This window comes from Fringilla coelebs (genome assembly GCF_963513975.1).
Source record: "Fringilla coelebs genome assembly, chromosome: 1".
Taxonomy (NCBI): Eukaryota; Metazoa; Chordata; class Aves; order Passeriformes; family Fringillidae; genus Fringilla; species Fringilla coelebs.
In genome coordinates, this window is record NC_140028.1 from 116,605,931 (window position 1) to 116,623,298 (window position 17,368).

Here is a 17,368-nt window from a genome sequence, read left to right on the forward strand (position 1 = left end):
GGCACAACATCAGGAATCCAGAATAATGCTGATTGGTTTTTTCTACATTATAAAAACCAGGTGAATAATCTAATACAGAAACAAAAAACCCCATGGAAGTAAGAGATGTACATACACAGAGTTAAACCGATGAATGCATTATTCTTCTCAAGGATTAAGCAAAATGTCTAAAACATTTATCACTCACTATTTAAAAGGGGTTTGAATTAAAAAACAACATCCACACACATTGATCTATAAACTGTACAAATATTGGTATTTTTCTAAATAAAAAAAAAAGGGTATTAGTTTTGTCCATAAATTTTACTTAATTTTTTTTTAATAAAAAAATCAATAATTATTTTATTTAAAAGATGTGATTTAAGCTCTTCTAGTGATAACTACTTAGCACAGATGACGAATGTCATCCTCAAGGATAACCATTTTTTTATCAACTGAAAAATGCTGAACACACTTGAACAAAATGTTTTTTGGGCTATGGTGGAGATCACAAAAGTGATAGGAATTGCTTGGTGACTTGTGTATTTTGTATGTTCCCATCTAACATTCCAGGATGAGTGTCTTTCAGTATGAGATGTACTTTTGACGGGTCTTGCCAAAACACATTAACACTTCAAAAAAAACTTCAGGTCTTGACAAGAAAGTCTCAATTATTTTCATGTCCTACAAGACAAAGACTATAATCTGTCCTCAAGCTATGCACCCTGTTTCTACTAACATTAGTGAGAACTACTCAGGCAACTTTTACAGAGTCAGAAAAGAATGCAGCCAACCATTAAGGCTGGTGTTTTACAGCAAGATAGCTTTAGGGGAAAAAAAGAGATTGATTCGCATTTCTCCCTAGAAGTTCTTTAGGTAGGCTACACTAAAACTGCATAAAGTATGACCTTTTCTTCAAGCCTGTTAACCACAATATTCAAGAAGACAGGAAACTATCTTTTTCCTCCCTACTGGGGGCAAAAGAGAAGAGAGGTTCAGCGCACAGAGAAAATCATGTTGGATCACTCCTTTGGGGTATCAGAAAAGATTCATTTAGGATAAACTTTGATCAAGTCCCAAGTTCTAATGTTCTGGATCTGAAGAATAATAATTTGCGAGGTTTCACCAGCAGAAAATGTTTATGCTGTCTTCTGCAGCTGGAAGCTAGACAGCCTGCTGTGATCATTTGTCATACTGGCTAACCTGTACTTTGCTAGTAATAAACCTGTACTATTTCTAACAGTTTGACCTTGGCTTCTACCTCCCTTTGACCCAGAAGAGTCAATTAATGAAATGCCTAAATAAATTAAATCTTTGAGGAATTTCTCAGGTTTTTGGCACGGAATCATTTGATTCTGCTTTTTTTTTTTAGGATTTAGTGCAAAACCGTAACACAAAGTGTCCCAGACACACATTGGCAGGTATCTGGTTCATGGACTGAGGTCTTGCAGGCTATAATCGGTTCATGGTTTAAGATTGTTTTCCTTCAACCAGATCCTCAGGCTGAAGAGCACATATAAGTGAAATCAGAGATACAATAATTTTAGATTACCTCATGAAGTAATCTCAGCTGTCCCTGCATTCTTAAAGCTGCAAAAATGTTATGAAATTTTCAATAATACAACTAAGATGGGAATATAGCATAAGTTCACATGGTTCATAATGAGCAAGGCAGTGAGTTTCACTCCACAGGTGCTTTTTAGAGATAGTTGGTTACTAGCCATTTCCAGATCAGTATGGCAACACCAGTCGCATACAGAACACTTTCATGAAGATTTGTTTCATAGATATAAGAAAGATAAAGGTATTTGCATCACTAGTATTTTGAAACCGCTCATTCTCATTTGTGTCACAAACTCCAAAGCGTAGTTGTCAAAGTCAGAAAAAGTATTTGCTTATTTATTGCCCATTAGTGTGTGTGAAACCACTAAAGCTTTAACAGAAGAGGAGATAAATTCTTGCTTTAAATGTAAGTACATCCAGTACACCAAAGGCTTATCAATGTGTATATGCAATTCCCTGTTCAAGATTGATGAGATTAGAGGTTTTTCTGCACTGCACCCTTTTCTGCCATCCTATCAAAGCATTTTAGGGCAACAGCCCCAGATAATAGCTATATACACAAGAAAAAAAAAAAGAAAATAGGAAATGTTGAGTGCTTCTTTCTGCATCCAGCTTATTAGATAAAAGTCAAGAGGGTGAGAAATAATAGTGACCCATCTTGTATTTCGTAACAATTTTCTGAGCTATACTTGGGTGTAAAGAGTTTCTTCATCTGAGCAATCTTACTTACAGCTTAACTGCTGTGCTAAAGTACTTACTGAGAAATCTGTAAGGGAAAACACAAGAAAAGAACTCCTGAGGCAAGAAACTTCTAAGATCACAACAAAATCTTTAACACAAGTTTAGAAATGACCATTTCTTCTGAGAGATTGTATTATTTCTAGGAATTATATATTCCACAGTTTTGGGGGGATTTCTGTTAAGAAAGTGAAGATTTTTTTTTTAATAAATGTTTTCTTATCACTAATAATTTCTTTACTAATGTAAAAATAGAAAATAGTAATTCATTATTTAATATTATTTAATCTTATTGTGCAGCAGTTTCTACAAACTGTTGACAATTGAAAGAACAGTCTGAAATTCATCATAAGCACCAATAATGTAAAGCTTTGCAGATTCCAGATAACTCAAGGGCTTCAAAACTAATGGTATTCTCTAGAGCTGAGTTTGTTCCAATTGCTCTCAGATGAGGTGAGTTTTAATCATTTCCTACAACATGAAGGGCAACAATTTTAAGTTCACACCTGTAAACAAGGCAGGAGGGACATCTGAGCAGATTCTTAAATCATATATGAAGTGACCCCAATATATTTGGATAATTAGTGGGTTAAAATTTTTCTACAAGAGATCTGAATATCTTTAAGTATGCTTAAAGATATTCACATAGGTATTCAAGGGTATTCACACTATCTTTAAGTATGTTCTAACAAAAACTTCAGCCGGTGCAAACTTCATATTTAAAGCTGCGTTTGATTGTTTCAAGCTGGGACAAAGACTGCAATCTCTCCTCTGCTTTAGCACCTCTCACCAAACATTAATAACAAAGATTATTACTAAAGGAAAAGAAATCTGAATTTATTTTATTGCATTTTTTTTTAATGTGAGATAGGAAAGGATCACTTTAACTGGTCTTGTGAGCCACACATGTCATGTGCTCAGGATAGCAAAAGAGAGCATTTAAATAATGTCTCTGACATGAAAAATATCATTACAAAGTTGCCTAAAACTTAACAGAAGGAATAGCAGAAAATATCAAACTGCTTAACTCATTACACCTGTCTTGAAGCACAGCACAGGCATATCTAAAATACCATATTTTTCTTAAAGTAGAGAGGGGAAAAAAGAGTGAAACATCTTCATTAGGAAAAAATTGAGTTCTTATTTTGTTATATAATTCAATTTCAGTTCAAATTAGACAGAAAAAATGTTAGTATTCAAGCAAATTAAAACTCAATATAAAGTCTAGAGCATCCTATTAACTTTAAGAAAGGTCCTCAAATAATGTTTAACCACATGGCCATTTCCACATGACTTATACTGTGTTTCACACAGACACACGTTGTGTTAACAAACACCAATGTGTCTTAAGCCAGCCACGATCTCCTCCTTCCCCACTCATTTCTGCACACACTGCTCTGTGTGAACCTTGAGCAAAGAGTGTCAGCCCTCCAAGCAGTGAGGGTTTGTTTTGTCTGTTGAACACAAAGGTAAACTTGACCTGAACATCCAACAGAGAGTATGCAAGATCTCCAATTTCACGAGGCTTGGAACTAGGAATCACATCACCCTTGCACACTGTGTAGGAAAATGGGCTTCTGTTCCACACACCCTCTGATCACAGTTCCCTGCTGGTGCAATTACTTTCTACTTTTTGAGTCCTGTTCCTCTGAGTCCCCTTTCTCTCTGCCCTGCAGGCTGATCACCTTTCCTTACCAACCCAACCCAACACAGACCTGAAGCCCCTTTAGGCACTAAGTCCTTAAGACGCATGCAGAGATAATAAACAGTGAATTTGTGAAACCATGACTGTGATTTTTCTCCTGGTTGGATCCCATGGCTAATTAGCTCCATCTGCATGGATTCTCTCAGCCTGTTATTTCCACTTCTGGTAGACACACATCCCTTAAAAAAAAAATCTTGTAATAACTATGATATCTCTCAAACTCATGCAATGATACACTGAAAGATTATAGAAAATACATTTTTATAAAAAAAAAACCAGCTTTTTTGGCCATGAAATGAATTTAAAATTGTAATTTATATACAGTTGCAGTTCCTAATTTATTAATATATTTTGTTCCCATTAAGCTCTTACACATTATTGACAGCAGTAAACACCAGAACACAGGGACCATTATCCCCCAAATGTCTTCCAAGTTTGTAATTATCACATCTACATGAGTCTGTGAGATTTTCATTCCAAATACATGATAAATTCCAATAGCATTCCAATAACATGTTATAACTGGAAAGCTCTAAACAATTACTTTCCTTATTTGAGTGTTCTAATGGCTTTTAACTATTTTCTTTTTCACAAGCTTCCAGTGTGAAATCCACACACTAGCAATGCTCAATTCCTAAGAAAGGGCAACTTATTTCATAGCTGGGCATAAAAGAGCTGGGAAATCTAAGGAAGCTCATAAGGTTTTGAAACTGGTGACCTCTCTTGGATTAAAGCTCTGCATGACATGCTACATCTTTGACCAAGTTGCTTCTTTCTAGATTTCTACTATGCAACACATTCACACACAGACAAATTTATGCATTGAATAGTAGGAAAACACCAATTGAGGCTGATGTTCAACAAAGGGGAAAAATATGTTAAACAAATGGAGGTTCTACTTAGGCTGTAATGCAGATTATTTTCCTAAATCATTTAAATGGAACAAAAGCCACAAACTGATAGCCAGCAAGCTGACCTATTAATCATTAAGATGTTTTCCCCTTGTAAAATTTTAAAAGTGCAATATGTGTTTTGTGTAATCTCAGTTTCTAAGCCCTGTTAAAATAATAGTTATCTGGAGGCCAGCTGAGCCACTTCACCCATAAACAGGATTACCTGAAGCAGCTGATTTCCCTGTGACAACATTTTTTTTCTCTCTTTAGGCTTGATTGTTTAAAAATAAATCCTGCTGGGATTAAACATATGATCAAGTTATAGCAGAATAACATTTCAGGATTAGGCAGGTGATTCAATAACTGCCCATGACACAGTCTTAAATTTCAGAAAATGCAGTGTAATATACCTCAGTTTAAGTGTCTTTCACTGGGAGCTAAATGAGATTAAAAACCCTGTGCCTTTAGGGCAAGTGGTATACACAGAAGCAGTAGACTGTTTATATGTTTTGTTAGACTGCAGTCATTCAACCCTGTATTGAAAACTGGATGATTTAGGTATGTTAAACCCACTGATTTTCAGAGAAGGCAGTTTCCTACATTATCTCCCTCCTAGATGGTACGACTGACTCGTCTCTAATTTCTTGTATGTTTTTTCACTTTCCTTTATGTGATTTTTATATTGATTGTCCTTAGGTAGTAATACTTTCCCCAAAGTCCAGGCTCTTTCATGTATCTGATTGTTTTAGCAAATTTTATTTAATGATACAAGGATAATGATATTAGAATCTGGCCAGAGAGCTTTTAGGAAAGTTTCCAGGAAATGTTTTTGCCATATTGTTTGAAGACCAATTTCTCTGTCCCTATATAAACTCTTATTTTTTAATTCTACTTTTCTACTATTCTATTCTACTATTTTCTTTTTTTATTCTACTACTGAGATAAGCATTCACATTCCTAGGCAATTTACATTCCTAGTAAATTGCCTAGGAACAATTTATTCAATCGGAAGTGAGATTTTTCAGTTCAGTATCTTTCTTCCAGACATTTATAACCACAATTAGCTTGATGATTGTCTTTCAGAGGCTGACACGATCAGGTGAGGGAGCTGGAATTGGGTTTACGTAGGAAAATAAAGTAATGCTTATCTTATACCATTGTGCAAGACCTTGAGCCATAAAGAAATCAAATAAAGCTTACAAGAAAAAAAAAAAAAGCCCAGCAAACATTAAGTGCCAATAAACGAAGTAATAAAATGTAGAAATTTTATGCAATAAATATATAAAATACATACTATATAAATAATATAATCAGAATTATGTCTTATTAAAAACCTATTGCAGCTGGTGGAGGAGGAACAGTATTTTTTTCTTCTTTTTTAGAAAGTTATATCAAATGGTGAACAGATATTAAGTAGCAACCAATATAAACTATAGAAAAATTGTATTGAAAACCTAGATCTGTTTGAGTAAGAAATCACTGGTGTCCATGATGAAGGAAAATTACAGTTTTAGGGAAGAAACACTAATAGAAATTTTGAGTTCCTTTGTAAATAGTAAGGATAATGATTAACAGTTTCATGTCATTACAAGAGAAGCTAATAGTAATCTCCCAGAAAATCCAGATGTATTCAATACATCTTATCTAATTTTGGAACTAAGCAGCAAAGCAAGGCTGTGTCATATCAGATGTTAAATTGCAATCCAGTGTGCCCAAAATAAGAGTCAGGAGGCAGCAACTGTTTAAAAACCAAACACCTAATGAGGTGTCACTTCTGCAGTTTGATGAAAAAAAACTCCACAAATAGAAATATGTGGTTGACAAGCCATAAGAATATAGAGTTATGGATTCATTAGGGTCTTTGAAGAAGAGTTGATGTCCTTCAGGAAAACCTGCTTTATCTGAATACAGTTTCTTTAATACATGGGTTAAATACGGCATTTTCTATTGAAGACCCAACTAGATGGTAAAAATTTCTAGCTCTTGTCAGAATCTTTAAGAAGAACTGGAAGATCATACAAAACTACATATAACTGAAATCTCAGGTGTATTGTGTTGATGAGAAGGAAGAAGTTGGACCAAATTATATACTGCTGGAACTTAAAGAAATTAAGTATCCCAAGATATGATGTCTAGATCCTAATGAACTTGACATCTAAAATGGAATATCAAGACCCATCATTGTACTACCAGGATGGTGTTTTGTTAAGTAGAAAAATTTATTCTCTTCTCCTACTTAAACAGAAAAAAAAAATCTCATTGAGGAGCATTATCATTCAAGAAAATTATGGAAAAGGATTAGAATTAGCCCTTAAGCAACTGTACATTTAAAAACGTAAAATATGGCTATCAAGCATACCTCTCCCTCCTATTTTCCTTTGGATGAAACCTCAAATATCATTTTCTCCTGGTCACTAGCACTTCAGAATATTGTGCAAACAACACCATTTAGTTTGTGTGGGCAGTCACAGAGCCTGGAAAATACATTTAAGAGCCACATTACCCCTCCACTGAAAGCAGCTCTTTTTTAGAAGTTTTGTGGCTTTAGCTGGATGACTAGAGTTCAGATAAACAGCAGGAACATGGTTAAAAACTACAAATTCCTAAAATCTTTACCACAATTCACGTGATATTATGTAACATGATGGACTTCTGAATAAGAGATTTCTGCTAGCATGGAGTAACTATAATTCAGAGTTTTTGCTGTTAAAGTCACGTTTGAATACACTGAGTGTTTTACCAGGCAAACTTCTCCAGTGAGAAGAGTTTATTTACCATTTGACACCAAGTTGCTTATCACTACACAGTACATGAAGAGTGGCATGGTCCCTGTCCTAAGGCAGTGCTGTGATGTATGTTCTAAACCTTGATTCATTCAAGTTTGTCAAGTAAACAACATTTTCAGTGATATTAATGGAAGAAAATTCATTTTTGGGTGTGATGGATTATAGCAGAACTGACTCCCAAAATTCATCTCCAACTGACAGTCTGATTTGCTGTTCCTTACTATTTGTTCTTACAGTGGAAAGTAAGGTGATATTGAAGCTACATCCAAGTGGAAATACTGTTTTCCTTGGGTAAATTACCCATTAGTATATATAAAAAAATAAATCTGAAGGCATCTTCTGAGTGGGTATTTTTATAACAAAAGTCACTCCCTCCAGAAGGACGTGGTCAGTGACAATGTACTTACATGATATGTTCTATCAAACTCAGTACTTTGGCTGCTGTAGACATGAATGACCAGCACCCCTACGTCAAGAGAGGGGGGTCATTTCTTTTACCTGCTTCTTTGATTTTTAGCCTTTGGGTTCACCCCTTTTAGTTGCTTTCTTCGACTATGAGGGTGCCTAACTGTGATTAGCTAATCTCAGTCCCATAGTAGCTGACACACCAGAAAAGCTTCACATATGACCATAATAATAACACACTAAACTGGAAAGACTTTTTTTCTTATATATTATGCTGTATCTATTGAAAACAGACTCAATCCCCGAACATATTGAATAGCTAAAATATGTTTTATGGACTTTTCTACAAAGAAAGACTTTGGAGTCTTGAAAGAAAAGCAAAGAACCTGAAATATTTCTGAAAAATGAACTGTTAGCTCTGCTTTGAAAAGAAGCTAGTAGATGTGACTGCAGAAGTGTGAAAATTTCTACATGGGCAATTTTCTAAATAAAACCTGCAGAAATATGGCAGAAAGAAATAATTCCAAAGAGTGGAGAAACATCAATCATATGATATAGCTTTTCACTAAATTCAACCTATGTGAAGAAGACATTTGGGTATTTAATGAACAGACTTTACTTCACACAAATGTTGCAGCAAGCAAAGCAAAGATCAAATCAGTAAAATATTCAGTGGGCAGGGGCATAATTGCTTCATTCATTTCCAATTTTTGGCCAGTTCCAAGGGAAAACCTGAAATATTTTTCTCAGAACTTACCCCCTGCAGTTTGACAACACTTCACATAGATAATAGCCATAAATCATACCAAAAATAGGGAAAAAAAGACGACATGCTAATTCACAAAAAGTGTGGTAAACTATTAAGCATCAAATAATTTCCATGAAAATTACCTAGATTAGATTACCCAGAAAAGATTTAAAGACTTTAATCTTATTGAAAAATACAATATTGCATTATCACTGTATTATAGGATAGTAAATGAAAAATACAACTTTTGTCTGATTGTAGCTCTAATAAAGAGGAGTTAGTAGAGGCAGTACAAGTAAAATTTTCAAGGTGCCTCCATTACCATAACACTTATCTGCATCTACCTAAGATACAGAAATACTTCCATGAAATAATCACTTGTGGCTTACACTTTTCTCATTTAGGTCGAGGTTGATGTTTTTGTGCTTGGAAACAGGATCTTGTGTGCGGACAAGCATCTCTTCTCCTTACAAGTATCCAAGGAAGGTTATTGGAAAGATTTTTAACATTATGGTGGTCTTGTCCATCTGACTTCGATGTTTTGAGGGAGAATCTTTAGCAAATTTACTACTGCTTTTCAGCATAAATATTTTGCACTGTATTTTCACATTACTAGGCGATCCATAAAGCATGAACATTTTCTTATGACCTCCTCTTTAAAATATAAAGTGTATCAACAATGTGACTCTATCTGTTTACATGCTCTGTTCATATGCATTCACAGAGGAGACCATTTGTTGCTTAGAAATAAATTCCTGGAGATAATTTTAAACCACTCCCTTGATCCTTTCCTGAATTTTAGACTATTACAACCTGAAACCACACCTTCAAAATTTCAAGACACTGCCATTTCTTTTCAAAATGCAGAAGTTTTCTTAAATGTGTCCCCCAGACACAGAAAGTGTTTTAAATGACCTTCTGTGCACTTGCAAAGTTACATGCAAAATTATAATCATTATAATAATAAATAAGAAGATGAAAAAAGAAAACAAGCCTTCCATTTTAAAACAATCTAATAAAAATTTATAGCATTCAGTACTTTCTCATCTTATTCCAATGAATTTCATTCATCTTATTTTCAGTACAATATGTATACTTGAATTACTGTGTAAGTCATGAATGATTATATTAATTTCTGCAAGGTTTATACCATAGTTTTAAGCCTCTACATATCAAATGTGTGAGATTCAAGGACTTCATGTGACTTAAAACAGTTTTTGAAAGATTTTGAGTCTTTTACATTTGTGATAGACAGTAAAGGTCACACAAGTTCCCTTAGTCTACAGTGTCATGCCACACAAATCAGCACTTAAGTGCTGCCAAATATATTGCTTTAAAAAACATAAATTGCTGGTAAAACACTTTGTTAAATAATATTTAGAGGGACAGAGAGAAATATACACACAAATAGAGGAAATCTTAGTGTAAATCAAGATCAATTTTTTCTCTTGAGTGTAAACCATGGATCAAGTCTTGAGATGTCAGTGTGTGTGTGGAGAGTGGAGGGAGGGATGGGTATAGGTTTTTCCCCCCACAGGTGGCAAAGAAGTGTACTGCAGGAAATCACTTAACATAACTCTCCAGTCTGTTCATAGAAAGTATAATTTTATAGCCATAATTAATATCCAGTGTTTGTCTTCCACTAAAAACTAAATGATCCACAAATAGAAAATTGAGCTCTACCCTCTATAGTTATTCTTCTCTCTACAGTTTTTCCACCTGAGATACAATATACTCAAACCCTTTTGATCTTATTCAGCAATTAATGCATTACCATTGCCCAGAAAGCCTGTGCATATTTTCACTGAACCATTGCACTGATCTCAACTCCTTTTGAAGGCCTCCTATTCAAATAGTCCTCTCAGTAGACAATAAAGTACTGATAATTTTTCAGATATTATTGCTTTCTTCAATCAGGATGCTCAATAAATTTTTAAAAAAACAAAATGGATAAAGCAATATCTGAAAACTGGAATGAAACTGTTGCAGAAATTAAAAACACTGCACTGGATAGTTATGGAGGAGCAAAATTAAACAATTGGAAGATTATTATTAATTAAATTTAATTAACTTGGTGAGATGTTCTCCTGCCTTTTTTTTTTTTCAGAAGACAGAAAACTTTAAAAATATTATTGAAAAGTAACCAAGATCCATTATGCTTCTTAGAAGTATTGATATTCAGGTTCCCAGACATACCTATCCAGAAATGAAGGACCCAGATACTGTCTATGCAAATACAGGAGCATAGACTTTGAAGAAAATAATGCAATAAAACAGGTAATAGCCCTCACCAGATAGAACACTTAGGTCAGTTTTAATGAGTTTTTAAAATGCACTAAGACTAACAAGCTTTTTTTTCTGCACCTCTTTATGGTTTTTGAATACATAAGACAACATAAAAATTCTAAAACTAAACTAATTCAACTTTATCTTTGGTTAGAGGAAGCAAAAGATTTATTTACAGGAGGTTGTTAGAGAAGGTTTGCATACATAACAGACGGAAACAGATAATGGAAGTACACTCAAATACAGCATCACACAAGTTATCACAGGAAACATCAAGTGAAAAATTTAGTTTCATATGAGAAGCCCTAATTATGTTCTCCCTTCATCCTCTTCCCTGACAATGTCACAAAATGAGCTGTTATTATTGTGTATCTCCTTCTCTTGTGATTTAGAGAACTTAAAAGGCTAAAGCAGTTACACCTCCAGCTAGATGCTTTTCTCATAAATAATTTAATTCATATCAATGCTCTTACTTGTATCACCCCAAGTCAGAAGAACACTTTCATATTTATTTTTATCATGCTTAAGTATAGGTTGGCACACATCACAGAATCACAGATTAAACTGAGTTGGAAGGGACCCGCCAGGATCATCAGGTGCAGTTCCTGGCCATCCACAGAACCATTCCCAGGAGTCACACTATATGCCCAAGAATACAGTCAGTCTTGGATAACACAGCTAAAAACAAAGACCTTGTCAAGTCCAAATGAGTGCTTATGCAAACAATGCTTTCCAAAGGAATATTGCTCCATGTTCCCAGAAATATGGATAAAATCAAAGTAGATAGACTCTATTTCTTCAATCCATGACTGCAAAGCTGTAATACAACTGAAGATCCTGTATCAGACAGATCTCCCCACTGCATTTCTGAGGCAGTGGCATCATAAGAAGAATTTCCCATTGACTTTTCTCAGAGCACATAGATCATCCATCAAAGATGTGCTTGTCAGAGCCACAATGCAACAAATGCCTGGAAACTTATGCTTAAATTTAAGTATGTTGTCAATCTTACTACTTTCAGTACAGTTATACATGTTCTGAGACACATTAATTCAGCATTTTTACAGACAAGGGACCCTTGAGAGATGATCATAAACACACTATTTTCTTTAAATTCACTTCAGGGATTTAAATGCAGTATGACAATGTCCTGAAAATACTCCATAAACCTTTCCTCAGAGCTGGAGATTTAAATCAGATAATAACTCTAGAAAAAGAAAATTATTCTGGGGAAAATTGAGCCGTTATTCAAACTCTGGGGGAAGACTATCAGTATCCTACAGTACAGTGTTTGTGGTTATCAGTAACATGATTAGTCAAAGTCTCTTCTAGTGCTCCATGCACATTCCTTTGAATACATTTAGTTGCAGTCATAGTGTGATTTCCTGGACTACAGACCTAGAAATGTAACTAGAAAATATGAAGTAAAATTTACAGAAAATCTTCTTTGTTTTATTTTTCTTACTCAGCCGTTCTATTGATCATAGATGTGTCTTTGCTTTTGACTTCCTGATATACACTCCATATTTCCAGCAAAATTTATAACCAGAGCAGTTCTGAGCAGTTCACCATCTTTCATGTTTCAAATGAATACTATATCAGATAAATCAGTTAGATAAAGATTATACTCTCTGGTGCTTATATTAAAAAAACACATTTATAACACAAACCAGTTATTTACACCATTATCAAAATATTGTAACCTTGAGTCTACTCTTTCTATAAAGTCACCCAGGTACATCAAGTGGGCTTATTTGATTTAGTACTCTTAATGTAACATTAATTTATGACTGATTAGAGTCACAACCTCACTCATTTTACACATGGCATCAAGGATGATCCTCGATGATCAGCATTGCAGAATGCAAGTTTCTTACTACAGTGCTTGAGAATATTTGAATGTGAAATTTTGCATTAATGTGAAAGAGTCTACCAAGATCTAATAGTGAACATAAAATGAACATTTAGACCTTTAGTCTAATGACAAAACAATGACCAAAGGAGGAAACAAATATTTATTCATCATAACATCTGATTCTTCCATCAGCCTACCAGTCTTACTGTCTACAATAAAGCTGACAGAGAAAAGGAATAAACTCCCAAAAATTTTGTAAGAAAATCTCCGGAGTTATTTATAAGTGTTGTGGTGTTTCAATTTTCTTTAGTTCTAAAGAAGATTGTAATGTTGCTTTTAATATTTGAGCTAAGCTGCATTTTTTCACAAAAATATAAGGAACATTAAAATGGAAAGAAGCTTCAAACCTGAAAATTATTTTATTGGGTTTTTTTGTTCTCTTTCTCTCTTGGTGTGCAAATGCAAGATGTGGCCAGCAGTGCATGTTCTATTGCCATCTGTCAGAGCCAGGTGAGGCAGATATTTTTTAGTCTCTACCACAACTAATTCCCCCCTCCCTCCATTCTGTTAATGGGCCATTGAGTCTCACTGCGTGACCAATAAAACTACACCAACCCATTGGGAGATGCTCCACCCAGAGGGAGGAGCCAAGCATTCCTACCTGGATATAATGTGAGATTTAGAGCACCACAGTCAGCCTTTTCCACTGGATTCCCAGAGGAAGACCAGGCCCATCTACACCCCACTGGACCTTCAGAGGAAAATTACAGCCTTCTACAGGATTGCTGCTTCAACAGAACCGCACCTATCACTCCAGGAGGAATGCAGCCACCATTTAATGGGACTGCTGCCAATACCCTGACCCACAGGGTGTCAGGTCATGTTCTAACACTGTCAGTGTTGCTTTGTATTACTGCATTTTTATTTTTATTTTTCCTTTTATTTTTGCTAATAAAGAACTGTTATTCCTACTTTCATATCTTTACCTGAGAGCCCCTTAATTACAAAATTATAATTCGGAGGGAGGGGGTTTGCATTTCCCATTTCAAGAGAGGCTCCTGCCTTCATTAGCAGATACCTGTCTTTTCAAACCAAGACACGTTCTCAGAACCCATCTAAAACCTTTTCATGCTCAAGAAAGACACCCCCAACTTGGCTTATTTCTTAAAAATGACAGTTTCTCCACCTGCAAGTAGCAACAGATCTGAGCTCTGGTTTGTCAGTGTGACAGCCCTGAGTGATACTATAACAGTAAAATCTTGGGGAAAATCTGTTTGACTCTATTCAGAGATTCTTTTCAATCTTCAGAAGTAAATAGAAAAAAGATACTACCAAAAAAAAAACCAAAAACCAGGCATTTCTTTGGTACAAAGCCATTATTAGATATGACCTTGTCTCCTTTTTGATTGTCAAGACATATAAGAATTAAATGGATCACAGAAATAAAAAGTTTAGAGAATGGATCAGATGACAGACTTAAACCAATCAAATTCCATCCCAGTTATCAATATAGCATATTGATATTGTACATGTGTGTTATTGCAGTAAGAGTTTAAATCTTACCTTATATTTTTAAAAAAATCTATTCAGTTTGTGGTCCATGACTCTTCTAAGTGTGAAATAAAAAAATTACCCCATAGATTGAGAACAAAACTGTAGCAATTCTAGGGCACATCCCTATACTGGGAAGGTTTGAGGCATTCCCAGGGTGAAACAAGGGGTTTCAATCTTCCTTGAAATCAAAAGTCCCTTTAGAGTAACAGCAGAACTACCCAAGTCAATTTAAAGTTAAAAAAAAAGAAAAAAAAGAAAAAAAAAAAAGTGATCTAAAGTTCAGATAAAATATCAAGGCATACAGCTAAAATTGATTTTCTTTAAAGTCATGAAAGGGATGATTATTTCCTTTTCTAAAATATTATTAATTCTTTGAAAGTCCTAAATGTCAGAAAAGAGATCCCAAACGACCCCCAAACAAATCTTACCGATGATAAAGAGAATTTCCACAGCAATGTCACTGACAGTTGTGCTTCGAGTTGTAGACAGCTCATCATGGCCAATAAAGGAAACATTGTAAGGTACAGTCACAGCAACATAAAACGTTGCCAGCAAAATAAGCCAGTCCCAGCCAGCTTTAAAAGTGCTAAAATGCAGCAATATGAATTTGGATTTTTTTGCATCTGAAACTTTGTATTCTGGAAATGCTGGTTTGTCTACGAATACATTCTGAAAAAGAGAGAAAAAAATTAAATGAGACAAAACAATTATTTGATTACACAGCAATGGGGCTTTCTTGCAATGGAGCCCTTAGGTAGTTGATGTTTTTGTAAAAATCATAACAACATATGCAGGCAAGAACAAATGTTACTTTTGTTTCTAACCTAGACCTCACATTAATTTATACCCATGTTCATAGAATAACTTTTGTGAATGTTGAGGCAGGAAGAAGACTAATAAGTTACAGATTAAATGGAGTAAGAGGGGATTGCATCTGGCAAACTGTTTCTTCCTCTGTTGAACTAATTCTCACTGCAGAGCAATATTATTCTACTGGACAGATAGGTGAGATCTTTGAATACACAAAGACACAGTACTGTAAATAGGAACATATGGAAAGAAGTAACTGGTATTGGAGAAGAACATCCTGTACACAGAGCTGTGAGGAGGTTTTTTCAGACTATCTCTAGCTTGGTCCTAGAGACTGAACAGCTCCAGTACTTGGAGCACCTCCTCTGGTTTAGTTTCACCTGCAGGAATCCAGTTCATGTGAATCAAAGCACAATTAGTAGCAATAATTTTTTGTTTTTCTTTAAAATTGCACTGCTGATCTAAATCAAGATATTAATCTACCATAATATAGCTCCAGAACTGACTACCTTTCTAACTAGACTAGCTTTGTCTTGAGCCTGTGTCTTACCACTGTTTTATGCAATCAAGATTTCCGTGTTAAGCTGTAGAAATTCTTAGTTTTCAGCTTTCATAGCTTTAACAAAAAACACCTACCCTCCCCAAAAAGCAGCCTGTAGGACCTGTCTTGCATTATTTACTGACAAAATTCTTGCTCACTGTTACTGTACTCCTGGTTAATGCTGTTCCAGTAACAAAGAGCCTCCCAAACCAATATTGTGCATTCAGGAAGCTAAGATTACTTCTGATCTTGAAGTTATTCACTATGAAATTAAAAAGACAAAACCTGCATAACCGTAGACTTAACTACACCTGCCTTGTCTGTCACAGCCTTTCTCTTTGTGTTTCCTTTGAAATATTGATGTCATTGCCTTCTCTATTCTTGGTCCTTATTCATGAATTTAAGCAGCTGAATTCTCACTGTTCTTAGAGTCAGCCCATATTTTAATCATGTTATTTCCAACCCATAGCTCCAAAAATCCATGTACCAAATCTAATAAATTAGTTTCAGAATAAACATTTTAACATGGTAAACTAACATCTGCACTGGCATTTTGACAGTACAGGTAAGGCATCAAACACTATCTAAGAGTCATGTTCCTAAAAAATATTATCATATTACTATACAATGCAAATATCTCTGGAAGACCTGGTTGTATTTTGTAGGGCTTTTTTTTTATTATTATGCTTCTTCAATATGAAACACTTAAAAAAATTTAATAATTTTTCAATATTTAATCTTTTTTCAACATCTGAGATTTAAATTCAATGGAAGTGGCTGTATGCCCTATGACACATATAGCAGTTGTGTACTTTCATGTCCTTAATCTATACCAAGTATTTTTGCTTTTAATTTGTACTGCACAAAGCAGGAGAGTTATTTTTTCTCATTAACATTTCTTTAGAGGTCATTCTGTTGCTATATTGTTGGTTTGTCTATAGCTTGATTTAGTGTTAGCAACATTCACAGCATGTTTTGTGAACTTATTATTTATAGTTACTGGGGAATACAGAATTAATTTGAAGACAGAAACATTACTACTTTAATTAGGAAATTAAAAGATAAATATCACAGCATAAAGTTGGAGAAATTCATATGAAAACTTGCTTAAATGAAGTGTGACCTTTTGGAGCCTAACAACTTTAAGAGTTTCAAAGAGTTTCAGCTAGAGGAAGACCTTGAGTCTTTTTTTTTTTTTTTTTTTTTTTTGAAAATAGTAATAATTGAGATAGAATAATTGAGATGACAAGGTAAATTGGAACCTAAAATTCTGAGAACCTTTGGAATCTTAGTTCTGAGAAATTTCATAATGTGGCTTTCATGGCATTAAATGTCTGTTTACAGTATGATTAAATGCACTATCTTGCTATATGGTAGCAAACACCACAGAAGGCAGAAATATGCTTCAGTGAGAAACATCCTAATCATTGTTGCTGTAAAATTGTGATCAGGATATAACTCAAGTACTCCCTGACCTTTTTACAGAACTTAGTTTTTTTTTTAAA

The 17,368-nt window shown here is 34.6% G+C and overlaps 1 protein-coding gene across 1 annotated transcript in view; it reads right to left on the bottom strand.

Moving 5' to 3' along the window:
• The window catches only part of KCNH8 (potassium voltage-gated channel subfamily H member 8), a gene marked incomplete at both ends in the record, with an annotated part of 175,750 nt that overhangs the window by 72,481 nt on the left and 85,901 nt on the right, over positions 1-17,368 (bottom strand). Inside the window, one exon of the mRNA XM_084207923.1 lies at positions 14,941-15,181. Coding sequence (XP_084064049.1) covers positions 14,941-15,181 — 241 coding nt within the window. The remainder of the gene's footprint in view (positions 1-14,940; positions 15,182-17,368) is intronic.